The following is a 27,370-nucleotide window of genomic DNA, read 5'->3' on the forward strand; positions in this document are numbered from 1 at the left end:
AAAACCCTCACTGCCTGAAAGTGTAATAATTAGCAAAAAGTTAATAACGAAATAAGAATCAACTTCTAAATTATTCACAGGCGTTGTTGCCAACATTTTTGTTGTAACAAAGCCGAACCTTAATCAAATGAATTGAGGTTATGTTCGCGTTTGGTTAAGTGGTTAATGTTAAAAAACTTCTGGAAATTTATTTGTTGTCAATTATTAATAATTTATTTTCAAAACTTCTTTAATTACTTTCTCCTAAAAAAAGTCATAAAGAGGATCAGAATCCATAATTTACACATGGAATTCAATTTGGATATAAGGAAGAAGCAATTAGAGAGTTTAGGACAATACATAAAATCTTCAGAAGACAATGTTAAATCTGTTTTCCAGTCCTTGGGCTGGACGATTAACAAGACAGTTCAGGTATTTAACTTTTCGGTTTTGAGTTACCGCACAACTACTCAGGACTTAATGCAATTCCCTAACCTTATATATTTATTTATTTTATATTCGGTTATTTTCAACTGGTCGAAAATCTAACTCTGAATGGTCCAAAAATGTTCCTAAGTAACTTACATTCCAGATTTGAGGTCGAAATTACCATGCATTTACGTTTTTATATTTTTGATGTTTATTATGTTTCATTGTCAAATACTTTATAAAACTGTACACTAAATTTAATTGGAGTAAGATCAAATTCAGATTTAAAATAGACGCAATTCTAAATCTAACTTCATAAAAATTACATGATTATATCTTTAGTATTCATCTTTAGGATGAAGATTTTAAGGTGATATGCCCCCTAAACAAACACCATTTAATATCAAAAAGAACAATGTCGACTCATGTCAAGAATTGCACATTGAAAACTTCAGGTTATAGTGGTGATGAGCAGTTTTTGTCTGAGGCACCAATAGATAGTGAATCTTCCATTAAGTTCCCTAAGGCAAAGAAAGTTGAGCTGTTCATTGCAGTTAGAGGAAGCAAACCTGAGTTCAAATCATGTAAGTATAGATTTAACATACAGATTACTCAGAAAGAAGTTCAAATTTATTGTTTTTCGTGTAACATTATTATAGTTTTCATTGCCTTTTCAATTTATAATAGTTGTGACAGATTAGCAAAATGTAAGTACAGTACAGGTGAATTTAATTGGTGTGATTTTTTTCAGTGTGGGGCCATCCTTTCAAATGGTCATTTATAGCCACAATTACTGCTTTTATACAAAATATTACAATATATCCTTTTAAGATATCCTTTTCAGACTGGACTTCCCACCCAGAGCTAATTCTTAATAGGCTCAAAATTCCAATAATGAGGAAGGCATAATATAAATTAGACGCTGTGCAAATTTCACTCTTCACTTGCTATAATATTATGCCTTTCTTTGAAATCTTAAACCAAAATAAACACTCCAGCAAGTCGAATTATTCTTCTATAGCTTGGAATGGCCGAGACCCTGATCCTCTCACATCAGACCGCTTGACAAGCACATTTTCAGGAGATGAAAGACTGGCGCTATATGACTACAGCATAAAACACACTAAAGGTCCTCTTAAACCTGAAGAATTCACTTTGTAAGTGCCTTAAGTTATCTTCTACTTGTTTTCACTCAACCTTCACATTTAAGGGAATTATCTGATGCGAGAGAAAAAAAAGAACTCTCAGAGAAAGATCAACTCATCCAAGCGCGTGACTCGAAACGTCGGAGAGCTAAATACAAGTCTGTTCATACAAGCAAGAAAAGTCAGACAGAGATAATGAAAGAAGTTATTGATAATCAGATGGTGCTGTATATTGACTGGGTGAAGCAGAAACAGGAAAAGGAATTGAGAGATAAGGAAAGGCTCAAGAGGCTTGCCACAGAGAAGAGGCGTAAGCATGAAACTATGGAACTTTATGGTAGCTCTTATCAATACAATGAGTCTGCTTATGCTCAGAGTTATGAGAATCAAAGTCAGTCATACATGTCAGAGTATAATCTCAACTGTTCAGGTCAAAATTTCCATGCAAATCAAGGGGTTATTACTGACTGGAGTCATGTTTATCAAGGAGGGATTCAAACTGACGTTTATTTGAATACTGGTAAGTTTTTTCTTTGACGTAATAAGTGATTAATCTTTTTTTTCAACATTTCTTTTCCATTTACAGAAAACCATTATACTATATCAGATCCATCTTTGACGGACTCGCAATATGTTGGCTACGAAGATAATGCTTCAAATCAAAATACTTATAGTGATTATCAGTCTCAAATTAATTATCTACAAGTAAAGAAATGAAAAGGACCACTATTGCTCTTTGTTAGACTAATTTGTAAGGAAATACAAATTTTAATTATTTTTTTGTTTGTTTTAAATTCCTATAGGCAAATATTAATATTTTCTAAAGCAGCAGATAATTAGCGCAGAGGAGCAACATCGTGGTGGGTTTGCCACGCGGCCATTGCCGTCATTATTATTTGTAAACGAATCAGAATAGTACCTTGTTATCCCTTTAACATTTTTTTTATAAATCCTCTATGTTCTTAACTCATACGTTGATTTCTAAAGTTTTTGGGGACAAAACTGAGTTTTACTCTCAGAGATTTAGCTAACCAAGTAATATTTGTTTATTATATATTTCAAATAAATAAGCGAAACTTGCTAATTCTTATAGAGTTCCATTTGTCCAGATCTTTAAATGACTAATAAATAATATCAAATAGCAAATTTCTTAAATAAATTTGGACGCAAAACCCGCTCGACTTTACCACTATCAGATTCATCTCGTGATACTTTATAAAGTCCTCCAATGTCGTAAATTTGACTCGTTCTTCTTCATGATTCTTGTAATAAAACAGCTCATTATCGTCGAATTCTATGGCCACATTGTAAAACCAATTCATCAGCCTTATTGTAAATGTGTTCTTTCGCACTAGAACCGTCAGGTTCAACGCCGTAAAGGCCTTCTGTTTCACGTATCACGCTGTTTCTAGTAAAAGAATAATGAACGCAAAAAGTCAATGGTTTTTTTACTTTATAAGCATTTTCTCAAATGCTTATTGCTTTCGAAAATATGGACATGGAGAGCTATATCGACGGGAGCTACATAAGTTTCACTTTCCCTTTCAGCGCCTTTACTTTCCTCCCCTCTTGGTGTCAAGACTAGTTGCAATCTCGAAGCAGATTTAATGTTCCTTAAGCGGATTTCGGAATCGGGCCAAAGTCCAATTTCGTTAGTGTTACTTGCAGCTTTCAAGCGACCAGTGTCGTTTGGCCAGTGCTGAACTTTTTCGATGGTTGCAAAGCATTGGAGTCGATATTGAAGTTTTGCATGTTTTGGATCATGTCCACGTAGTCTTCGTCGTTTTCAGAAGCCTTTACACGAGTACCGGTTTTTCTTGAAACAGAAGACTTGGTAGCGATAGGGGCAAGGCTGGGTCTAGGCACAACGAAGGGCTTTTATGCCGTCGGTTGCTGCGACGAGTTTTTCGATAATGTGGCGTTATTGCACTCAAGAACTTGTTTTTTCTGTTTGGGCGTTAATTGCCACTTCAGTAGCTGCAGTTCGTCGAGTTCCTGAAAATTGCAGCTGACTGCGATTGTGCTGAAAAAGAAACCAAATTCTTACCAAGAAAACCTGACCGTCTATGCGTTTTGACTTCACAATATCGGCGATTTCAGCATAATATTCCTAGAAGAAACCCCTGTGAGAGTCCTTCGACGATAATACTTTTCGGATGGTTGGGTACTTACCGGTTCCCTGAGATATTTATGTAAATCTATCATGTTCAAGCATTATGTATGAAACCATTAGTTTGGCCGTTCTGCGCTCTTAGCATGACTTAAAATGGCATTGAGCGACAAAAGAACATTTTCGTGAAAAGCCACATTGGACAGTGCTTAAGAATATTAAACGCGGAAATGGGAGAATTGAAACCTGGAATATCAATTATGTCTATTCAGAGAAACCTCAGAAATGAGATAAAGCGTCAATTTCGGCAAAGGAACTTTTAGTTTTATGGGGTGGCAAATCGGTAATGTAAACGTTTATTGTTAGTACTACTTAATTAAAAATGGGCGATGAATAAAAATCATCACAGTTTTAACAACTTTTAATAGAAAATACTGAGTGATTCAGAACCATCGGATCAAACTTCTAAGATTCAGCGCAACCATAGAAGATAATTGCGTATAAGAACCCATATGTGAAAATGGCTCCCTAAGGTGCTACGGCCTTACGATGCTTCAAAACACTTACGTTCCAAAATGTGTTTTATCGAATTTCTTCTTAGAAATACTGTATTAAACGGTCGGTTAACATGGGGTCGACAGAAGTGGTCTGAGGCCTCCCCCAAGTAACCTAATCTAACACCTGTAAATTTTTTTGTGTGGAGCATATAAAATGTTTGGTTTATGAAACGCCAGTGGAGGATATAAAACGAGACCTTATTGCACGAACTACTGCGTCATTTGAAGTAGTTCAAAATCATTATCCAGCTTTTAGCCAAGTCCGTAGAAACTATGTGGGTCGTTAAAATAGGTGTATTCAAGTTCTCTACATTTTGAATTATTACTGCAATAAAACACATTTTGTCTTAAGGCATCCTAAGATCGTAATGCCTTAGGGAGACTTTTCCGGACATGGGTTCTTATATTCAAAGGTTTTTTATAGTTGTACTGAATAATCCCTAGAGGCGTGATTCGACATTTCTGAATCGTCCTGTATAGATTTAAACTCTTATTTACAGTATTTAAGAGCAACATGCCCTCTTTCATTATAGCATGAGCTCGGGATCTCCAGCAGAAACTTCTAAGGGATGATTTAACATAACCAACCACTGACCTAAGAAGGTTTCCAGTTGGGGGTCACATGGATTAAAATTTTAATCGGATCGCCTTTTTGCGTTTTAGCAACCTCGAAAGCCTCCAAAGTGTCCTCGATCGCGAAATGATGGGTGATCAGGGGCTTCACGCTGATTTTTCCAGTTGCTACCATGTCAATGGCCGTTGGATAGCTGAAATTAACAATAGGAATATATAAACTAAAGCTAACGCAAGCCGACAGCTCACTCATTATTATAGCGGAACACTCCTCTAATATCCACCTCCCTAATTATGGCACTGCCCATTGGTAAAGTTTGTTCGAATTTTCCCATGCCGATCATCACTACTATCCCTTTACTTCTGGTGACCTGCAGGGGTCTTTACAAAGCAAATTTTTTTGGCGGGATTTGGGTTTTACCTTGAGGGCAACTCTGACGCTGAATTCAGCCCCTGAGGCGTCGAAGGTTTTGTTGGGACGTTCCCCTAGTAATTCCGTAATTTTCTTCACAACCTCGTCTTCACTTAGGCCTGGCACAATTTTGATCGTGTGATGAGCGCCGATTTCTTTGGCTTTTTTCAGCTTTACGTCCAAAATATCTTCAAAATATAAATAGCGTTGATGTTTCGAGTACTGAATTTTGGGTACTATAGCGAACCAGTGACGATAATTTTGGAGGCCCCCATGGCCTTTGCAGCTAACAGAGTGACAAGCCCAATAGGTCCAGCTCCCAAAATGAGCACCACATCCCCGACGGTCACATAACCTCGTTTGCAGGCGTGAACCCCCACTGACAGGGGCTCCATCAGGGCCCCATCTTCTAAGTCCATATTAGGGGGAAGTCTGAAAGATAGCTTTGAAATGGGGCTATCTTCTCTGTTTCTCGACTCTAATTACTTGTAGCAAAAATCGGCTGCATGAACGTAGTACCGCGAAAGATTGCCATCATCGGGGGGCGTCGCGCAGAAAAATATGTCTGCACATAAGTGGTAGTCCCCAGTTTTGCAGAAGCTACACCTCCTGCATGGCACTCCAGGCTCGATTGCGACTTGATCTCCTGGTTTGAGGTTTTTCACGTTCTTGCCAACTTTCACTACCGTGCCTGCCGCTTCATGCCCTTGAGGATGCTTTTTGGATCGACTATATATATTAATGGGTTTAGGGTAAACCGTTACCTATAATCATGGGCTTGTTGACCACGAAGTCTCCAATTTTGCCATGAACCAGGTAATGGACGTCCGACCCGCAGATGCCCACCACATCCATTTGCAGTAAAACCTCTGCGAAATTGAAATTTCGCGGTTATTCGCGCGTTTCTTATTCTAATCACAGCTACTGACGATAAAGGGAGTTTTAGCATCTACAGCAGTGTTCACGTGAACACAGGTTTTTTTATCGATTGTCGCGAATTAATTGCTGTTACTAATTAAAAGTGTAGCAAACAAGCCTTGACCTTCTCAAGTCAGTAACTGTAGCGTTGATTGTTCTTCAAAGCTCAGCATCAAAGCGAATACATCGCTGCTTTTGCTCCGTTTTTGTATCAGAAAAGATGACAAATCATTACTCTTGTGTGGAGGGTGTAATTTCTTTTTTTTTACTTTTGTACCCACCTACATATATATTATTAAATTATTTTAGCAATAAGTTCACATACAAGCTACACACATCCACTATTAAATTTTGACACAGCTCGAGTACGGTCCTGTTCAATAGTGTTGCTTTGATTGTGCTCGTGCGTTTATTTGGTTCGTATTACTGTCAGATAATTTTATCAACCGTGAGGTAATCAAACTGGCTGACAGTATTTCGCAACTTCATTATTATTGTCATTATGTAATCCCGTGTTCTAAATTTTGTGAATTATTTACAATTTAAGTATGTGGCAATGGAAAGCACACCCGTGATAATTTGTCCTCTTAAACCAGATGCAGAGTCGTTAAATATTGGTCAAAAGTGCGCGTGTTCGGGGGCTCAAACGGTCTTATGCGAAGTTTGAATTCCTTAAGGAAGTTTTCAAGGCAGCAAATACTTGGATGGACTTTAAATGGGGTGACACAAAATCGATTATGATTATGACATCCCTATGAACGCTGTTTGTCTCGACTACTTACGGTCATCTTTAGGCACTGGAATCGACCGTTGTTCCTGTAACACAAAGTCGCATTTTAAAGTACCCATAAAAGAGCAAATGAAACCTAGAAATGTTTTTTCTTCTCACATTCTGAAACTTTAGAGTCACGAAAGCTGCGTCCCAAGTCCTTAGAACGAGATTTCATTGATCTTTGTTGCAAATATGCTATATGGTTGAGGAGAATTGTTCATTTTTTTTAACTCGTTTTTTGAATGAAAAATAACGCCTCACATATCACTAGGAGTGGAATTACAGATTATTCCGAATTAAAACTAATCGAGATAATATTCATTCTTTACTAAGGCCTTGGAAGAACACCTCCTCAATTAATAAGACTTTTCGTTTTTTTTACTCCTTTTCTCTTAGACCCTGAAGATGGATTTGCCGTCCAAACGTCAGCAAAGTTATTCGTTCAAGCTCCCAGCAGTACCGGCTTTGGAGGGTATAGGGGGGGCAATTAAAAGTTTCGCTCACATACGCCAGAATTGCTGAGGCCGATCCTGGTCCTTGGCCAGAGCCAAGATCATTCTCAACTGAGAATTTCGGTTCAACCGAAAATATTATGGGATTTCACTTTTAATGGGGTGTGTGAGGTTCTTTACAATTACCAATAGAACGCAAGTGCAAACTTTCAGACTTCTAAATTTTTGAGGTAATGAGTCGTTGAAAATTGCCCCCGAAATACAAAATATATAAACATTTTTTTTTTAAAGAAAATCAATACATTCATAGTTTAACACGTTATTAAATGGCGAAAATTTTAATCAAATTGCGTTAAGTATTAAAAAGGCAAAACACTGATAAAAAAAATGATTATATTTCGCAAATAAACCCATTCCGGATATATATACATGAAATTTTTTCTTATTTTGAGTCAAAAAATTAAATTTGGGCAAAACGTTTAGGAAACACCCTGCATATATATATTTTTTTCGTTAAAAGGCAAAAATCCGCGCTACATTTTCAAATCAATAAAAACAGCTCGTATTCAAACAAACCACATATTCGATGTTCCCCTGACCCAAACCTTGAAGTACTATCGGGTACTCACCAGCCTTAAATCGTTGACGCCGTACAAAACGGCCGCTAAGTTATCGTTTGGTGCCATGTTTACTTAGTTTCACGTCGGCTTCTTCACTAAAAATGAGGTTGTACTGCGATGTAGTATTTATTTATGATAATGCTGCGACAGTACTACTTGCGCATCAGTAACCAGGCAACTTTTTCGTCCAAGGGTAGTACCGTGCGAACATTTTATAAGATATGAAGAAGGGCGGGGCGAAGGGGTGATATGAAAACAATATTGTAATTCCGTCTTAATTTGTTTAATTGATTTTTTGTATTTTTACGTATAGATTGTTCCTTGTAGGGACGATGTGTGTCCCGCAATGCTATTTCGTCCGGTTTGGGACCACATTGATGCTGGGGCATAGGGGATTTATAAACTCAGTGTCGGAGGGTATAAAAAAGACAAATTCATTCAAGTTATTTCACTAGTTGAGGCTTTTTTGGAACATACTATACACCACAATGATGCAGATAAGAGCAAATTGCTGATGTACTTGTTTTTCGAAATTTGGGTTGATGCCCATTAAAATTTATGGAAACAATTTTATGTCATTAAATTTTGAAGAGCCGAGAATGGGAGACAATAAACTGACATTATATGGGTTTTAATAATGATATTTTTGCTTTAATCAGATACTGAAAATTGCATAAGAAAACACACAATTAGCACTCGCAATCAGACTGTTAGCGGCAACTCGAAAACAACAAAAATCCGACTCTTACGATGCTGTAATTTACCAGACAATGGAGGATTATTTGATAATTCGACGGATCAATAAGGTCGCAAATATTGATACTGGGACTAAACAATACAGTGCGACTCCGAATCTTCTTATAAGCGATAGTCGAAATCAATACCGAATTTCTCATTACACTTAACGAAATTAGTCGCACATGTTCCCCTCGTAACTGGTTCGATTTGCGTCTTTTACCAGTTAAGCAAATCAAGACTTGGTGGTGTCAACTTATCAATTGACTTGTGGCCCCCATTGATATTCGAAGCAAGTTGATGACCAGTTTATATTTACAGTAGCAGATATTTAATAATTATATAATTAATGGTGTTTTGAATGTTTTTATTATCAGTTAGTTGCATTGATTGGAAAAATTGGATTGGATCGTTTTTTTTAAGTAGGAAAAAGATGAGCCTGCTAACCTATCCTTACTAACCTAGGCTCTAATTTTTCTCTTGGAGAAGTTTCTAAGAGCGCAATTTTAGTCAGAAATAACTTTCAGTTTTTACGAATATTCCTTTGGACACGCAATTTTTAACATGTAATATATATATTTTTATTCGCATATGATTCACAATTCGTTACCATAAAACAACAATAACTGAGTGGATTATCTTATAAGTAAACATACTCCAAATCCAGCTCCTAATTCCAGCTGGTTTCATCATTTTTCTAAAATTTTCAATATTAAACTTTCACTTAGGAATAGCGGCGTTACATCAACCCCTAAATTACTCGTACGACTAGAACTTAACGTTGCAATTAGTTGAACGAAAGTAAAATACAATTTCCATTATACGCATGTAAGATGAGTTTTGGGTGAATTGTTCGACCTGTGGGCCACGGCAGAATAACTGATTGAGAACTAAGATACCTACTACCTAGAGTATATACATAAAAAGCCAAAAACGGTTCTAATTAATTTTACAGAATTATCAGGACTGCAATTAATTGTAAATAGATGGCATATTATGAAGCGTATAGAGGATTCTTATCTTAGTAATTAGTATTATAACACTTTGGCTTGATTTACACTGTAGCGTTGAAATGTACAATAAACTGATCTTTTCAAAGGTGCAACTATTTTGCAAGCTACAACAAAGCTTATACGCTATATTATTATTATTATTATTATTGTTATGGAGATAGTAACTCTTCCCTCTGGAACTTTTATCTTCCCTACTAATACTCAAATAAGCCAAACATCACATAGAATTATCATTGAATTACTGACTGAAACACCTTTACCCGGGTTCTAGTGGTGATTGAGAAGCGTTTCCCTGTCAGGAAGTTGTCGTACTTTCATGCTTCCATCTACACCGCATGAAAACAGCCTGCCATGGGCGTCAATCTGGATTTGGGTCACGCCTTGTCCGATATTCTTGAAAAATGATCCGCGAGCGTGTTCTGCGGGCAGAGACAAGAGGACGTTTGGCACGGCCACGCCCCAAATCTGGAAAATAATTAAACGGAAATGAAAACCAATCAACTGGCAATTCTGAGAATAATTCAGGCAGGGTAAAACGTCAAACGACATCCTATTAACTTTGCATTCTTTGTTTAAACAAAAACATACCTTGATATCCCCATCGGCGGAACCCGTGGCAAAATAGTCCTCATGAGGATCGATGGCTATGCATTTGACGGCGCTTTCATGTGCGCTAAATTTGTGTCGCACCGCTTTAGAACGCACATCAATGAGGCACACGTCACCTTTCTTACCCGCAGATATCAATACCTGGAATACAAGCTCAGTTTAAGAGTCTGATACTTTCAATACCGAGTGTTTGAACGAACTTGATGCTGGGGCGCAAAAACCAGACTGCTGGCCCCTTGATCATGACACGCAAATGCCATCACCAGCGCCTTGTTGTGAGGCATTATCGAGTCCCAAATGCAGACATTCTTGTTCTCCGAGCTGTGGCCAGCTAAAACGGACGCGTTCCACCTTAAACTGTGCGATCTTGTTTAAACTACTTACCAGTGGCTAGAAGGCTGCATGAACCTAAGAAAACGAAGTCGCTGATGCCTTTGTTGTGACAAAGGTGTGTCTGAAATTGAGAGTTGAGACGTTGCGAGGGGAATGATAATGGGTAAGCCTTACGAAAAAGGGCCATGTAACGCTGGCACTTAAGCCCACTTGGAAGAGACTGAGTTTGCCGTCAGAGTCTGCGACTCCGAATTTATTGCCGTGCTGCGAGAAACGAAGCCTCGTGACTTTGGCGAAGGTGCCTGGAGGCCTTGGAGTGGCCACTGGCTGCTGGTGGCCCCATTCCCAGAGGTGAACCGAGCCATCGGTGCCACCAGTGAGATCTAGTTATTAATCATATAAAATTCCGCTGAGAAAATACAAAATTCAAAGCTTACAAAGAGGCAGAAGAGGGTGGGACGTTATCCTTCGCACTCCGTCCACTTTGTGCTTCAGCACCTAAAGAAGAGAAGACAATTACATAGGGGGAAACTCAGAGAGTTAAGTGCTAAGAATTGTGTGGATGTCTGGCACCATAAACACATTTTTGGAAAAAAAAGTACATCAGGAACGTATTAATCTACAGTGAAACATGCTTTAGCCAACCCAAAGCAATGCGAGTGGGTGCAGTCAAAACAACTAAAATCCAATCAAATCATTAGCTGAACAGTCGAATTCGGCCGGACTACTCAGATGTATCTCAACGCGAACACGCTGTATAGAGAAGTTAATTTAGTCCAGTCGAAGTCGCTGCCTATTTGAACATTATTAACGTTAAATTCTCAAAGAACAATCAACATTTTCGTCACTTTCAAAAACTGTCTGCTTTGAACTCACCAAAATGGAACCGGAGGGCATCTGTAATAAGAACATTGTGAATGATTAATTAATTGTTCCATGTGTTAGTTCAGTGTTCAATTTTAGTGAATATGAGCAGTTAGTTCAGTTAGTGAAGCGGTTCAACACATCCCACATGAAACACTCTTTACTAATGTGATGATTAAACGTTTTAGGCATACTGTACAATCGGCTGTGTATAAGACACATACAGTGCATCGCCATGATTAGTGCCAAAGACTTCTATATACACTAGTGCTATTTACACGATTCATGCGATAATGGAAATAGGGAGAGTTTATTCTAAACTTTACTCGGCCTATTTTCAAGAACCTAGCTGAAGTGACTGTTAAGAGCACTTAAGCAAGCACTTAGATAAACTCTATGTCTCAAATAATCGACGAAGAGTGAAAGCTATCTAACACCGAACATAACTGGCCGTGTAGGAACACACACCGGTCGAAGCATGTGTGCCGACCGAAGCAAGACGAGTTGGACAAAATTCGCATCTTGACAGCCTGGGAAGCTTAACCCCTTCATCTAAGCAACCGTACAAAAGTATTAGTAATCGAGGCTTATTGCGACTATTTCGTATCAAAAAGTAATCAGGTCAACTAATGACTATTTTACACAACGGACACGAGTTTAATAAAACTATTACTCAAATTTGCATGTTCATTCAGCAGAAGTTAAATAATGCAGATAAAGTGCCAGGAAAATGGATTGTGCTCGATGTGCACAGAGCAGTGATGATAGTAATTGAAGCACATTCGGTTTCGTGTTCGGCAATTGTGTAAAACAGCCACTAACACAACGTGAAAACCTTAAATTACAATTCTCAGTCTCCAATTGTCGTGTAGGGTTAGCGGTAAGGCAGTCATTATTAGTACGAAATTGGGTGAGAAAACACGTATTTTTTCATTTTTGCTGTTAAAATGTGTTAATTAGGCCCAAATCATTATCGAGATGCTGACACTTTGGCAGGAGCAGCGTTTCCATCTAAATGAAGGGGCCTCAATTTAAAACTTAAGAAAAAGTTTGTTCCTCCGCTAAATTTGTCAACACTTCAATGATTTCGTTCGCAGGCGCTCATAAACGGCAAAAAGGGGCATAAGAATGCAATTGAAACTCACCACGCTGGCACCTCTGCCGCTCTGGCTTCCAATCCCTGATTGCGGGCTACTCGGCTGCGTGTCTTTGCTCTTATCTCCCGCGCTTTGGATCACCAAAAAGGGAGGAACTGTGCTGTCTGGGCAGTCTTTAGTTAGATTCAATATGTCCAGCTCACACTCATCCTCTAGCCATGACGGCAGTTCCAGGAGCAGCGAAATGTCCATCTCTTGAAGCTCGCGCGGGGTCGCCACTACAATCAGACCCCCACTTTGCTGAAAGTACACATGAAATAGTTTAAGCACTGTGTAAGTTCTATGCTGTCATTCACTTCTCCGCTAGAATTTTTCTTAAATCAAATATGATTTCCCTAAATTATCATTAATTTCATGGTATTACTGATTAAACTAGGAAAATGGCAACGTCGTGCTTGGCATTTGTTCTCAAATTGCAACTTCAACGTTTTTGACACGGAATCATTGTTGAAATGTCACTTTAGAATTATTGCAACGTTGCCGGAGTGAGCAAAACGCACTTACGAGGTTTAATGAAAAGGCAGATATGGAATCCTGCTCCTTGTGAATAATTCTTACTGGTTCTAAGGCAGTTTCTGGCGTAGGAATAACTTCATCTATGGTTGTTGTTGATCTAAATTTGAAAGATTGTAAACCGGAAGTTTTCCTCGTTTGGCCGAATTACCTCCGCTTTCCTCCGAACACCGCACGTATAAAAATATCGTGAACTGGCTCTTGGTGCACCAAATACTGCCACAGCAGTCGCGCCGAACTTGCCGAGCTCTTGTTGGCGAAAGGTGTGTTGTGCGGCTCCAGTAATTGCCTGATAAATCGATGAAGAACCTCGTAATGGTTGTAAATTTCGCGACTTACCTGTATTTTTGGATGGGAGGACCCGTGGTGGTGCTTTCGACAAAACATCCGGGAATATATTCGGGAGGCGCTTGCCTCAACTCCAGCTCGCGCTTCAAATTCTCCTGCCAATTCGTGAGGCTCCGTAGAGCGCTATGGATCAACGGGCTTGCCACTGGTAGTTCCGAGCTTTCCAGTCCTGCAACCTTAAAGAAACCAAAAGTAAGAAATCGGTAATTTTTGTATTTCGGTTTAGCTACCCCCAAAAATTCCTGCAGCTTATTCTGGCAGATTCTCAAACTTGCTAGCTTCAACACCAGCCATGAATAGGAATTCGGATCCGAGTGTTCCGTATTGGCCACTTTGACTGCTACAGTGCTGGTTACCGGGCCGTCAAAAACATCTTCATCCTCGTCCTCTTCCTCGTTTTCACTCTCCACCTCATCCACGTAATAGTTAGATTCAGGCTAAGCATAATGAATAAATCGTTAGCTATTTAAATTTTTCAAGTAGTACTAAGACGGACACCTTTTGCAACAAAAAGGCCAAAATGCTCATTTCCGGAGGAACGAACTGCTCACGATAGGTCGGCTTGTCTTCTTTCATAACGCTGGATTGTGGGCCTAATATTTTCGTGTTTAGCTTCAGCCTCTGTTTGCTCAGCCAATTCGCAGGGAAGCTGGATTCCTCACTGGGCGTTTGGATGCTGGTTTGGGATTGTAAACCATGGTGGTGAATGCCGGGATTGCTAGTCAGGCTAGCTGTGCGCAAAAGCTTCTTCACACCCCCTCCAAACAATCTTAAGTGGAAAAAATAATTGCATCGGAATTATAACTCTTAATAAACTTGTTTCACATACTTTCCCCACACATCTCCTTCGAGTTTATGGGCAGTGACGTGGAAGAGAATTACGCAATCGCAAGTGACCAGACCATAAAGCAGTAGGGCTAAATATGTAGCTGTAAATGCTTCACATAAGAGGACTGTCAATCTGGGAGTGTCCTCGTCTTTTTCCCGGGCTAGTAGGGCTCTTAAACTGGTGACTCCAGGCCATTTTGACGGCAAAGTCACGATTTGAAGACTTTCGTTTACCGAAACCTTTCGTTTTCTTCCCACGAGGTAGGTTGAGATGAGGTCCTGGAAAAATAACAACAATTAGCTTGCAATACCAGTAAATTTAAAACTAAATATCATAGGAAAATCAGTATTTTCAGTTGATGGTGTAACCCCGATGAAATCTGAGAGACAAGATGGGAGCAGGCGGAATGTGATTCCTATATTGGTTTCTAAGTCGTAGGATCACCTATATTTCCACGATTCTGAAAGCTTTTTGAAGCTTAATGGAGTTCTTTAAAGTGACCCAAACACGATTCATGTATAAACCCTAGAGATATAAGCGTTTATTACTTGAAACTCACCTGCGTTTCCTGTATTGACGCCTTAAACGTATCCGAATCGCAGAGGGACTGGTAAATGCATGCCGACAGGGCGATGGCCAAATCTCTCAAAACCAGTAATTGATTTTGATCGGTATATGGATTTCTGAATTCCACCATCTATCAAAAACATTGAACAACGTGACTTATGTTTATATGATGCAATTTTATTCTTTATACATACGAAAAGAAATGAACGCTCACCGTTTGCAACATATCATGTGTAAGACTTTGCAGATAGCGAATAGGATCCGCGATAACTGTTTTACTGCTAGCAACACTGGCTGCCAATAAAGGCAGACTTGTCGGGAAGGGAAGAGGGCTGAGCAACTGTTGATGGGTTTTCTCCTGCTGTAGCTCCTGCAATAGTAGCATCAGCTCCATCCTCACTGACGCCAGGCCGCCAGTGGCGCCGTGCAGGGAACAGTAACTTAAGAGGGTGCGCAACAACGTCTCATTGCCTGAAAAGAAAAAGGACTATAGTCAAAAGGCTTATGAAAAAAAAATAGTGATTGCGCCGATATATCGATGATTTCTCCCCATTCAGCTTTAATGCAGGTCATACGATTGGTGAACTGTAAACCCGGGAGTTAATAAATTTAACTAATTTACTTGCCTCTTAACCACCGCTTTCGTTTAGCTGCTCTCTGCACCTTCGCCTCAAAGTCCAGCTTTTCTTGCACCAAAATCTCGTGTAAGGTTGGTTTGAGGTTGACCTCAATACTTTGATTGTGCTCCGGCTCTGGAGATTGTTCCAAATCGGAATCCACGTCGGAGGCCGTGTAATTGCACAGGTCCTTCAAGGCTTCCACTTCTTTTTCCAGCCAAATATACAGTTGGTACCGCAGCTGACCACCTGAAATTTATCAATTAACTTTATGCCTGTCACTTATTCATTAACCAACCATCCACTTCAAATCCCGTGGCCAATGTGGAAAGTTCCTCCATAAGAATCTTCAAGCACGCAACGAATTTAAGCTGTTGCGCCATAATGTCCACTTGGTTTTGAGCCTCCTCTTCCCTCTCCTCTTCCACTGTCTGCTCCCTTGCCAGCTCCTTGTGTTTATCACCAACGATTTTCATGGATATTCCTCCAGTAGAATCGTCGGACCCCTCGTCCTCCTCGTCACTCCATTTCAAGTTTAAATCGTCAGTTTTAACTCCAGAATTCACGGGACCGCTCCAATCGAAACCAGCGGAACTTTGATTGATCACAGGTTTGCTGTCCCAGGATATAATCCCAGTGGCGATTTCCTCTATGGTGCCTTCATTTTGTGTCTTAGGGGAGGTTACAGGAGTGGCCTTTAGTTTATCAGGCACCACTAATGGCAGCTTGGACAGAACTTCTAAAGCCAGAGCTGGACAACCCGCCCTGAAGTGTCCATGGGCAGTGGCAAAGTAAAGTTGCCTCTCCAGGGGAGTTATGAACTCTTCTGCGATGATTTGCTTGCCATCTTTCCAGATTTTTCTTTGTCCGCTAGACGCTAGATTTTGCCGAACTAACAAAGGATGCGTGCGCAGATAAACGTAGAAATTGAACACATTCGGGTCTGCCTCTTTGGTTTCTCGGGCCTCGTCGTCATGGGCCGGATGCTGGGTGCCTGCATTGCCTATCAAAAGGGTGCTCAAAGAGCCCTGATAGTCTTTCAAGGCCCAAAGGGCCATGGAACGCATGAAGGGATCGGGATGGGCTTTGGTTAAGTCCACGTTTTCGCCTGCAATTTTTTTAGTTTGAGGATGAGTCCACTGTGCTAAAGAATAAATTACCATTTTCATCGCATCCCAAAATTTCCGTATAAAGCAGCGTCTTCAGACCGTCTCCGTCGCCTTCAAACAGGCGAGTAATGATGATGGCCAACTGGACATCTTCGATTTTGTGAATGCAAATTTGGACTGCATCCTTTAAGTTTCCAGCCAGGAGGAAAAAGGCGGCTGCATGATCGAATCTTTGCTTCCCCAGTAAGGCATACGCGTTCTTTAAAGCAGCTTTACGCCAGCGCTCCTCGGAGAAATTGTTAGAGAAGAAATCGGTCATTTTCTTGTCCCTTTTGGATCTGAAAGAATTACGTATAAAAATCTTTCATTGAAGCCTAAATTAAGACTTCGAAGGTACCGATACAAGCCCCACAGCAAATTCTTCTTGTTCATGGCCAAATAGTAAAGTGCCGCATCCATGGGGTCGTCGTTGGCCTGATAGGCAGCTTTGGCCAAAATCTGAATGCTCGTTCTGAGCAAATTCAAATTCCGGATCCACCAGCCGACCCCCAGCTCCCTTAATTGCATCCATGTTGGTTCTCCTTTGGCATAGCTAGGGATTAAGTTCAGCAATTCTTCTTGGCTCTCTGAATGGAAGGCCCAGGCCAAGTTGTTACTGCCCACTCCGTTTTTCTGAAGTAGAGATCTCTGGGCGAGCGGCAGACACCTCAAGAGATAGCTGTAGTGCTTCATTGCGAGTAAGAACCGCAAGCCGCAATCGTCCAGGCTATCAGTCATTACTTCTTCATTTTGATTTATGAGGTTTTCTTTTACCATTGCGGATTTCGCAGCGTCTATTGCGAACCTATAAAAAAATGTCGCATTTAAACTCGTTGGTAAATCATAAACTTACCTTTCCGCTAAGTCTGTGTTACACGTCGCAACAGTGTCGGCTAATGCCAGCAAATGCATTTGATCCAAACTAGAAAGACCCGGTAAATGCATGTGGGTCAACAGCCTCGATAAAATCCGACCTTGTTTCGGGGTGAAATGCGTGAGTCCTGCGTTCCTCTCTGAAGCCCTGCGTTCCCTTAAACAAACCTCCTCATCCTCATCCAAAATATTATCTAAAGACTCCTCCATTATCACATTGTTGTCAAACAGCTCATTATAATCTTTGTTCTCTTCTTGCGTCAAGGGCATTTCTTTATCGGCCGCAAGAAGCGTCCACAAGGGCAAAGGAGGAATATTGCTTATCTCATCATAATCCAGAGTAATCTCACTAATACTAGCTCGATGTTCGGGACTGCCCGCAGGGTAACTGACCGAAAGCGTCCTGGATCTGGCCCATCCCTGGATATCTTCTGAAGGTTCCTGATTGCCGCCAATGCACTTCACCAAATGAGCCAGAATAGCTTTAACCCATCTGATTTTGCCGGAATTGAGGAGTTCCATCAGTTGCTTCGGGTGATATTGAGGTAAAACCGGACAAGCAATACGTGAGGCCTCAAATAGTCCGTAATCGGGCATGTAGTCGAGATGTTGGTCTTTGTTGCGCTTGCGGTCCAGGATTTGAAGGTTCACGGAACTGATGCGGCCTAAAGTGGGTACTGCGGCTAATTTTCGTTGGTTTTCGTGGGTCAGGGTCCTAAATGATAATCATAAAACACTGATAAACAGACGAATTGTGATCTAAATCGTACCTAAAGTCCATTTCTCGGCTGCTGTCAGACTCGGTAAGACTGTTCTGTTTCTGACTCTGCTGTTGCGATTTCCATTGGGTGTAAACGTGCATTTCCGAGTCCATTCCTACCACCAAAATCCCGTCTCTCACCCAGCTGATCTGCATGGGCAAAGCCGGCAACCCATCAGCTGTGTGAAGCTCAATTTTCCTGAGAGTCATCCATTTGAAGTCTTCTGCAAATATTTCCTTAAATTTAGTAATTTTCGGATGAACTCATTGTATAAATGTACGTAATCAATTAGAGGATCTTGGTTAAAATCATTTACTATTCACCATCCTTCTAACAATATGGGCTTAGGGTTAAAATTTGAAAACTTCTCTTTTCAGGAATCTGCTAGTTTTTGCCTCTATACTGAGGCTTTCTTAATGCTAAAAGTAGATGTTGAAACGTTGGCTGTTTTCTGAAAAGAGACTTTTTCAATTTGCCTGTTCTAAACTCAGACCCAACCTATACATTCGTATGGAGGGCATGAACGGTGCTTACTCTATTCACATGTCCGACTCACCAACAAACATAGGCTGTGCCAAGGAACTGGCTTTCCTCAAAATCGGCCTAAAATTATTCATGGACTCTTTCATTGCCTTAACATTTGCTTGCGCAAGATCTGTGGACAAAGGCGTGTATAAAAGGATCTTGCTGCCGCAGGCCACAGTCAAAACATGAGAACCGTCCTCGTTAGACACCCAATCCAGCTGCACTATGTGTTTCTGTGTCAAAGGGCAGATATTGCCCATTTCTGAAATTGATTTCCTCAGGGATTGCAAAGTAGTAAAGCTGGGTACCGCTAATAAAGTCGGCTTTATGGCCTCGGTTGAGAGCATGTTGTTTTGCCGGTCATCCGCAGACAATGTGTGTAACACTTCGTTGATTCGCTGCTTCTTCTTAAGAGTGCGCGAGTCGTATAAATAGCTCAAATCCAAGTGTTTGTTGATGTCAATTCGCGGCAAATGTATATTTTTCAAGTGGATTATATCCTCGAGGATCCACTCAGTACCGCCGGTAGACTCGCACTCATAAATTGCCACACAAAGGTTAATATATCGAGAATCCTGATCGGCTTTATTAGGTCTTGTGAAGCTTTTCCCATACTTATAAGCACAAGCCAATCTTCCCGAGTACGCTACACTGATATTCAGTACCTGGCCCTCGATTTCAATAGCGGATTCCTTAATCATATTCCACTCCGACCATACTTTATTGGTATTTACAATCTCTCCGTTTTCTTCTAACATTAACGCAGATAGTTCTTCAACGTGATGCGGAAGAGTGGACACAGCCCAAAATCTAATAACTCCGTCGCTGCATGCGGTGGCAAAGCAATAGGGCGCCAGACAAGCGGGGTAAATTGACGCTGAACTCAAATGGCCAGCTGCTGCAGTGGCGTGCACTATTTCCACCCCATCGGGCAGGGGCAACACTTGTTTAATCTCCCTTTTTACAGTCAGAGTGATGTGAGGAGTGACTTTGTCTTGTTTCAGATGTAGCGATTCAACACTATTGCGTCGAGAAAGATCGTTTTCGTCTTGGACTAAGTTCGAATCTGGGACATACATTTGACTGGCCGTTAGAGCTAGATCGCTGTCCGTTGAAGCTATAGTAAGCTTCCAGGTGTGAATTATCGTGTTCTGATCAGTGCAGTCCAGCAGAACTATGTAAAAAGGCTCTTCGAATACTGATGATTGTTGTAAGTCGACCATGGCGTCTAGGTTTGCGGGTTTTGCGGAACTTCTTTGGCCTGCAATTTGACGAATCTTTTATGTGACAAACGAGTAGAAACACGTGAGCTTTACCTGTTATTAATTGCTCTTGATAGACATGCAAGAACGTGGTATTTTGCCACTGTATCGCCTCGGCAATGGTCTCCAACTGTATGATACACCCAGGCCTGGAAGTGCTCTGCTGCGACACTATGTTGATGTTATCCAGCAATTCGTCCTCATTGAAAGAGGACAAATCAGAAACGTCGCTCATATCGTGATCATGATGCTTCTGCCTCGACTCTTTGCAAGCCAAATCGGCTAACAATGTCCGGGCATCAATAACAGCTTGGTAAACCCTCAGGCATTCCCCGTCTGAGGCCACGAAACAAGCGCTTGGAGAATTGGAGAGATTTCCAAGAGTGCTTGATGGCAAAAGCGTGGGAATCCAAGCTACATTGCTGAAAGCTGCCGGTTCTGGGGAGCTAATCCTGGCCAATTCACAAATACCCCCGGATTTGGATAGCGGACCTACAGCGTCTACTTTCCAAAGGATCAGCTCGCTACAGAATCCCTGCAATTTGGTTTGAAAGAGGCGATGAATAATCGATATTTACGGACATACGTTTGATTTCATAGGGCCCTTTTGATCCACGATATTGTGGTGACTAGTAGTGAGTAGCAGAGGCAAAACTGGATGGCAAGTGATGTCGTTCACTCTGAAACGGTGTCCTGAAGCCCGGCTCTTGTGGCCAATACTCAGGACTTGGGCAAACTTGCTTTGGTCCGCAAAGGTCAAATGCCACAAATTTAACGTGCCATTATCGTGCTTGGTCACTAAATACACCACTGGGACTGAGTCGTTCTGGTCTTCAGCGCAGCAAATACTCTGAAGTTCCTTTGGATATCAATACCAATTAAAAACCAAAAAACACTACCAACCTCAGAGCAAGGTTTGTTTTCGTCTTCTTCTTTGACGCTGCTCAGGTTTCTATTGCAGTACTCCCGATTCACAGCTTCTTTGACCAAATGTTTGACCAACGGGGTAGTACTATAAAGACTAACAGTGGTGGACATGCTCATGGAGTCGCCTATGGGGAAGGCTGAGGGGATTCTCGTTGAAAACGAGACTTGTGCCTGGCGGAAGGAGCCGGGATGGAACTCATCTAACCACTCTACAACCCTATAGGTTTTCAATAAAACTGAAAGTTTTTTGATGTGAAACACTGAGTGTGTGTTTAAATTATTGAACTACACAATACGACCCACAAATACTTTAAAGTATGTTCATGTCTGAGAGACGCAACAGTAGGAAAAAATATGTAATCGTTTCCACCAAGAGCGTAATAAACGTAGTCACTGTCCAATATGAAGCCTTCTCAGTGTAACGTTGGTGTGTTTGTGTATGATGGGTTGCCAATTATCAGGGGCAAACTATACTAAATTAGTTATGTTTACAAAGTTATCATTCACCCTAGTTGGAGTTCGATTTCTTTTAGTTTGTCATGAAATTTTCATCTTACCAAATTAAAAAGCTGCCATCAACCGGGTGTATACTGAACAGCAAATCTGGACTATGATGCCAATCTCTTAGGAAACTTTCAATGCGCGCATCTACTCCATCTGACGCTCCAGATTCCAGATTCGGATCCAAAGAATTTTCCTCCGAATCGGGATTCTCGACCACAGGTCTTCAATGCGCAGAAATTAACTCACAACTTCATACGTACACCAATGTATTTACCTAGCAAACTCCTCTAAAAACAACTCTGCTTGTAGACTGAACTGCATTTCCTTGTTGTCCAACCAGTGTAATACGAAAGCGGGTCTTGGGTTGTAGTAACTTATGCTCGGTACCAAAGGAATGTCGGTTTCTGCGTTGACTGATGCGGCTAAATGAAAGTGAAGTCCTGGAGTGACACCTAAATTCCATCCCAAAATTTTCGCGCTGTTCTCTAAGTAAGTAACCTTCAGTACCTGTGCCGTGATATCCATAGGAATGGAAATCGTGCACGCTGTAAGTGGAGGGCAATGTTGGAATGGGCTGTGAAGACCCGATAATACCCTGTGCTTGATGTTTGGCATTTCTCCTGATATGGAAACATGTCCTGAAAAGGGAAAGGGGGGCCGGTAGTAGATGAGAGAGCATTTTAGACCAAAAATTGATCTGATGTTAGTGTATTAAGGCAAATAAAATAACAACACTCTGTAATAGTTTCAATGAGACAAATAAACACCGCGTTAGATCACTATTTCGCTGATTTTTGCGACTAAAAATTATGCAAAATGCAAGTGGTTCGCAATTATTCTACTTCGATTCAATTTCATAGGCCATAATTCCTACCCAAAGTTATCATGGCCAGTTTGGATTTAGAGTAAATGTGAACCGATTATAGGTACTCCCGGCCATTTAGTGCATCTGGGATTGCAAAAACATAATTTTTGTTCCAACATTAGGGGAAGGGTCAATTGAACGTTGCACGAAATTATGTTAAAGTTCATCAGATTTCTGAGAAAATTACATTCGAAAAACTGAGGCTCACGGTTAGTTAGTTTCATTCTCTTCGTAGGGCCGCAATGATGCGACTTAACTCACAAAAAAAGGTGAAACCCGTCATAAAAGAAGCCTTTGTTTTGAATTCTTCACTTCACCAACAAAAAGTGACCTTTTTGCAGACTGTACCAATGATCGCTGCGCTGATTATAGCTAGAGCTTTGGCGTGAAATAGCACCTAAATTGTATCAACAGTACTGAGCTTGAAACCAAAAGCCACAAGAATACGCAAAGAAGCGCGTCGCACTCATCATCAGAGAATACCCGTTCTCACTTACCCACAATAAATCATCCTGGTTATATTATAATACAAAAAAATTGATATCCATTTGCTAACAGTAAAAAACGGGAATTAACTCGCATCATAGGCATACAGAGGTGGTCAGGTGCGGGATTGTCCAATGTGATGTTATATGAGTAAAAACGTGTTTAAATCAACTCAATTAAGTGTCTGTGGTGTGTGCGTGACTTGTGCAACATGTCAATCAACCCGTTGAAATTTGCTTACCTGATCTAATTCGCAAGTTTCATTGCATGCACTAGCAGAGATAGTGAAACTCACTTAATAGAAATAGCTACTTAAGTGTTGGCAATCCTTAACTAAAACTTCCCCTAATGAATTCTCTAGCAGAGCATAACATGAACATTGCACAATCCTACACTGAAATAAGGTGCGACACTATACATACTTACTTCATATGTTTCAGCCTCTGCATAAACCTGTGTTTGTGCCTGTGGGTCCTGAACTTGGGGTGATGAGCTTGTGGATCCAGCTGCGACAGATTCACTAGTCCATCTTCTGGAAGGACTGTCTCCACCCACAAGCGACAAATATTGTCTTTACAAGAGGTGAGAAGCATGTTGGAAACTGAACCCCTGCATGGACCGAGGATTAATTGGCTGCATTATGAAAAAACTTGGAACGTACTTGGGCATGTACTTGGAGGTGTTTCTCCAAGAGACATGGGTGACCGCTCTTGGGTGGGCGATGTAAACAAACCCATAGTCAAGCTCTTGGGGACCGTCAGTGCTTTTCGACGTAAAAAGAACTGCAAGGGTTTATTAAGTGTTGGCCATAGTCAGATAAGGAGAGCTTACAGTGCTTGTTCTCGTACCAAATCTTAACCAGCCTGTCATTGTCCCCGCAAGTAGCAAACAGAGTCCCATCTGGAGAGAAGGCCAAATGCTGTACTGGAATGGCAGTGTTAGCCTTCCAGACGCAATGCCAGGAAGTTTGCTCTTGCTCTGCTGGGAGGGTTAAAATGGCGTTCACAAGAGAAACAGGTGAAACTTGTGCAATCAAGTACCTTGAGGCTTATCAGGCTCATCCGAGTTTTCATTCTCCTCTCCGCCACCACCAAGGGTGAATGTGACCGCAGGCTCTTCGGGCACATGCTGTTTTAGATGCCAAAGTTGAACGTCATTGCCGGCCGTCAAGAGACGGGTGCCCTCTAAGTTCCAACTGAGGGCCCGAATTGGAGAATCGGTTTTCAAACTACCAGTTTGCACCCACCTATAGTCTAGTCCCTGTGGTTGAAGAGTGGTAGTGAATTGGATTATATGTGCGGCTCGAATTTTAAGGTCATTAATCAAAGCACAAGAGTGATGAATGAAAGTGGTTATTGGTTGTTTTAGTGGCAAAAATAGGGTTGCACTCTTGCTAAAAAGAGTGGAAACAGGACAATTTTTTAATTAATGGAGGAAAGTGAATATAAGAAATGGTAACAATTTTTGCAGAAAAAAGTGCTAGCACAGAAATATGTCAAGAAAAACAACTGAATTATGAATTCAGCGCCATCAATTGCTCGGACTAAAAGACACACTTGCGTGAATGTCATTCTTGTCTGCAGCTCATGGGCAATATTTTACAACACTCATGTGTTAAAAAGTACTTTCTCTACTTGCCATATAAATGATGATTGTAATACAGTTCTGCCCTAGCTCACGGGGTTTCGCTGGGCAAATATAAGACTTTGAGATGGACCTTATTATTAACATAGTGCCTTGATGTTTTGACAAACTTTTTCTCTAAGTTCATGCAATTAAATTTTCAAAATTAAACTGTTGAAAATTGATTAATTGTCAAACCAAAAAAAAAACAATAAATTCTCACAATAAGTTAATTCCACACTGAACTAAAACTGAGTTAAATTAGTGATTATTTGTTACTTAAAGGAATATGATGTCAGTAAGAATAAGCAAAAATACTAACACCACTATACCTTAACCCCCTTCAATTTTTTACTTCGCCTCTGAAATATTAGTAGTGAGATCAATATAAAGTCATGTATAACATTATTAATAAAATTAAATAAAGGTTTACTACAGGTAAGTCACCATGTAGCCAGACCAGACTAAATAAATTGGTTTTAAAATTTAACTAGTTTGTTCAAGTATATCAATAGCAAATTAGCTCTTCTGTTGATAAATGATAGTCACACAAGTAATGGTCTTATTAGTCAGTGACTAATACGATGGTTACTTACATGTGGGGAATTATTATGGATCAACGGGGTTGGTTCATAAATGCATATAGTGTTATCATAGGCTGCAGCAATCTTTCCAGTATCACTGGAACAATCTATCGAACTGATTCTGATGTAGTCGTGAACAGCTCCTGGTATAATCTGAACCCTCTCGAAGGTTGAAGCTAAAATTACTATGTTGCACCCTGCAGCATATGCCTGAACAAAATCACGTAAAATAGTACCATAACCGCGTGACACGGGTGTAAATTTATAATAAATAATAATTCAGTATAAACGATGAATGCATGAAAGTTAAACTTACTGTAAAGGGAACACCTTCTACGGATCCTACAGCGAAGCATTTATCACCGGCATTGCAGGCACCGCTCACAATCTGATGCAAATTCATTTTGTAACTTTTACTCGACAAATTTACGTAGGTTTAAACATTTTTAGTGCGTTTAATTAACAATCGGGGTCGAAATAATATATCAACAAAATGTTTGCTAATTATTTTGACGGCACTCTAAGTAGAACTCAAGGTGACATATGAGGAAATCAGCTGATTTTGACGGAGGATGATTTTTTAAGATACTTTTTTTAATCCAAATGTGTTTGTCTCGTTTTATTTTACGAACGCAACAAACAGTGAAAAGAGATGCACACATGTTCTAGACAATGCTTCTGAGCGCTATCTATGTTCGATGTCGTTAATCAGCACCTCTGCGCCAGAGGGCCGAACGGACTCTACTTTTACAATATTGTTAATTATCAGTTTTACATCTTTGCTATAAGTTTTTTAACGTTAGACATTTTAAACATTTTCGTCGACGCTCTCAATGTGCACGTTAAGTATAAAGTGCATATATGACACTTAAAATTATTTAAATAAAATTTATGTAAATTTGTTATTTCGTGTCATCTAGGAGGGAATAATCAAACTGAGGAGTAACAATAGAAATTTATTTATATTTTGCAGCTCATACAAATCACGCTACAAGTAAAAACACGATAAACGACGGCATGGTGATGCATTTTTTTAATCCTGAAATATATCTAAAGTGATATAGTTGAACTCGGTTACAATAGATTCCAGGGATCTACTAAAATTAATCCATTGTAGCCAAAGCTCATTTTAGGTGAAAAAATTTTAAAAGGTGATGAAATAACAAATGCAAGCTAAAACATTAAAAACACTTTATTTCACTTAGTACCACAAAAACTAAACAAAATGACAGTATGCACCTATAGTGATATGGTATAATGTAATATGCAACATAATATGTAAAACAAACTAATTGTGCATAAAAGACAATTCTGAATTATTAAAAAAAAAACTGACTCCCAAACGAAAAACAAAATGTTGATACCATGCAAAACTGTCAACTTTTTAATATCATTCACTTACTCCTTCCATTAACTCCTGCATCTGAATAATTTTCCATAACATCTTTTTTCTATATGTTTGCTTAAAACTCCATATCACCCCGCCATCCACCGGTTTCAAAACTGTAGTCGAATTTGGCGGAACAAAAATTCAAGTTTAATGTTTCGCAAATTAGGATGCAAATGCTCTGAGCAATTATCCATAAGCAACAATATTTTCCTGTTTTGGCGAAAAGTTTTTGGTACCATTTCACGAGATAATCTTCAAAAATTGTTGAATTCATCCAGACCTTTTTCTTTGCCGTGTAATGTGTGAGTAATGTTTTACAATTTTTTCAGCGTCTTGGTTTTTGAAACTTGCCTACGACATAAGTTTTTATAATATAATTAAAATAAATAAAAATTGACGTACCCATAATAAGTGATTTTCATTTTTTAAACCCGTCTAAGTTTGCATCACCTAAAACTGTGATCTCGTCCTTTGAAAGTTTTCCGCCAAACCATTTTTCACCCTTCACTATCAACATTTTATCACGAGTCAATTTATAAAAAATACATTGCATTAAATGTGTTTTTTTCTTAACAATTTTTGCATAACAAAGGACAGATTGATAAAATCCAACCGTTGGTTTCCACCAATATCTACAGATGCGGTCTTTTTCGAAATTTTACTAGCGACCACATTATGTGGTTTTTTAAAATGGTTTATTCATCGTTTGGTGTATATATGAAAACGTTACTACTCTGCTGATCAAAAACTTCCGCTTGCAATTTTAACGTATTTCCTGATATAGGATTTTTATTTGCACTTTTTTGAAGAAACCACGAATAAAGCGTTTGATCCATTTTTACGTGTACTTGCTCACACATTCTTCTTGGT

General features: G+C 39.9%; 3 protein-coding genes across 10 annotated transcripts; 1 reads left to right on the top strand and 2 right to left on the bottom strand.

Moving 5' to 3' along the window:
• The first annotated feature begins 126 nt into the window (after positions 1-126).
• On the top strand, positions 127-2,330 carry LOC136345893 (U11/U12 small nuclear ribonucleoprotein 48 kDa protein-like). Its single transcript, XM_066294570.1, has 5 exons — positions 127-411; positions 764-992; positions 1,430-1,565; positions 1,619-2,073; positions 2,140-2,330. The coding sequence occupies exons 1-5, from the start codon at positions 166-168 to the stop codon at positions 2,268-2,270; spliced, it is 1,197 nt and encodes a 398-aa protein (XP_066150667.1). The 5' UTR covers positions 127-165; the 3' UTR covers positions 2,271-2,330.
• Positions 2,331-4,069: 1,739 nt separating this feature from the next.
• On the bottom strand, positions 4,070-9,124 carry LOC136345894 (sorbitol dehydrogenase-like). The gene is made up of 8 exons (XM_066294571.1): positions 7,977-9,124; positions 6,906-6,939; positions 5,970-6,074; positions 5,692-5,911; positions 5,453-5,637; positions 5,215-5,393; positions 5,043-5,164; positions 4,070-4,987 (listed from the first exon to the last, which is right to left on the bottom strand). The coding sequence occupies exons 1-8, from the start codon at positions 8,031-8,033 to the stop codon at positions 4,816-4,818; spliced, it is 1,074 nt and encodes a 357-aa protein (XP_066150668.1). The 5' UTR covers positions 8,034-9,124; the 3' UTR covers positions 4,070-4,815.
• A 134-nt stretch (positions 9,125-9,258) lies between these two features.
• Rbcn-3A (Rabconnectin-3A) lies at positions 9,259-25,629 on the bottom strand. 8 transcript variants are annotated; one of them, XM_066294555.1, is made up of 36 exons: positions 25,427-25,629; positions 25,123-25,320; positions 24,859-24,888; positions 23,944-24,163; positions 23,735-23,881; positions 23,565-23,685; positions 23,330-23,512; positions 22,060-22,190; positions 21,827-22,004; positions 21,606-21,773; positions 21,025-21,265; positions 20,708-20,971; positions 20,176-20,656; positions 18,891-20,120; positions 18,344-18,557; positions 17,554-18,288; positions 17,059-17,505; positions 16,713-16,999; positions 15,851-16,660; positions 15,562-15,801; positions 15,150-15,406; positions 14,928-15,065; positions 14,369-14,646; positions 14,038-14,308; positions 13,770-13,976; positions 13,531-13,715; positions 13,343-13,480; positions 13,183-13,291; positions 12,667-12,918; positions 11,990-12,073; positions 11,095-11,155; positions 10,832-11,040; positions 10,709-10,778; positions 10,525-10,655; positions 10,304-10,465; positions 9,259-10,180 (listed from the first exon to the last, which is right to left on the bottom strand). In XM_066294555.1, the coding sequence occupies exons 1-36, from the start codon at positions 25,511-25,513 to the stop codon at positions 9,983-9,985; spliced, it is 9,162 nt and encodes a 3,053-aa protein (XP_066150652.1). In that variant the 5' UTR covers positions 25,514-25,629; the 3' UTR covers positions 9,259-9,982. The 8 variants fall into 8 exon arrangements, with proteins under 8 accessions (XP_066150652.1, XP_066150654.1, XP_066150651.1 ...); XM_066294557.1 differs by lacking the exon at positions 11,990-12,073 and adding an exon at positions 11,534-11,554 and having other exon boundaries at positions 23,735-23,884; XM_066294554.1 differs by having other exon boundaries at positions 23,735-23,884.
• Positions 25,630-27,370: the final 1,741 nt, after the last annotated feature.

Source organism: Euwallacea fornicatus, chromosome 21 (genome assembly GCF_040115645.1).
Source record: "Euwallacea fornicatus isolate EFF26 chromosome 21, ASM4011564v1, whole genome shotgun sequence".
In the NCBI taxonomy this organism is placed as follows: Eukaryota; Metazoa; Arthropoda; class Insecta; order Coleoptera; family Curculionidae; genus Euwallacea; species Euwallacea fornicatus.

What these genes read in the sequence shown, in the direction of transcription:
- LOC136345893 (XM_066294570.1), top strand. Translation starts at nt 166, where the DNA reads ATGTTAAAAAACTTCTGGAAATTTATTTGTTGTCAATTATTAATAATT. An exon ending in CAAACCTGAGTTCAAATCAT is followed by an intron (nt 993 to 1,429) that starts GTAAGTATAGAT and finishes ATTCTTCTATAG; the next exon opens with CTTGGAATGGCCGAGACCCT. An exon ending in AAACCTGAAGAATTCACTTT is followed by an intron (nt 1,566 to 1,618) that starts GTAAGTGCCTTA and finishes TTCACATTTAAG; the next exon opens with GGAATTATCTGATGCGAGAG.
- LOC136345894 (XM_066294571.1), bottom strand. Translation starts at nt 8,033, where the DNA reads ATGGCACCAAACGATAACTTAGCGGCCGTTTTGTACGGCGTCAACGAT. An exon ending in TCCAGTGCCTAAAGATGACC is followed by an intron (nt 6,075 to 6,905) that starts GTAAGTAGTCGA and finishes TCAATTTCGCAG; the next exon opens with AGGTTTTACTGCAAATGGAT. An exon ending in GCAGCCGATTTTTGCTACAA is followed by an intron (nt 5,638 to 5,691) that starts GTAATTAGAGTC and finishes GCTATCTTTCAG; the next exon opens with ACTTCCCCCTAATATGGACT.
- Rbcn-3A (XM_066294554.1), bottom strand. Translation starts at nt 25,513, where the DNA reads ATGAATTTGCATCAGATTGTGAGCGGTGCCTGCAATGCCGGTGATAAA. An exon ending in TTTTTAGAGGAGTTTGCTAG is followed by an intron (nt 21,774 to 21,826) that starts GTAAATACATTG and finishes TGCGCATTGAAG; the next exon opens with ACCTGTGGTCGAGAATCCCG. An exon ending in TGGCCTTTTTGTTGCAAAAG is followed by an intron (nt 13,977 to 14,037) that starts GTGTCCGTCTTA and finishes CATTATGCTTAG; the next exon opens with CCTGAATCTAACTATTACGT.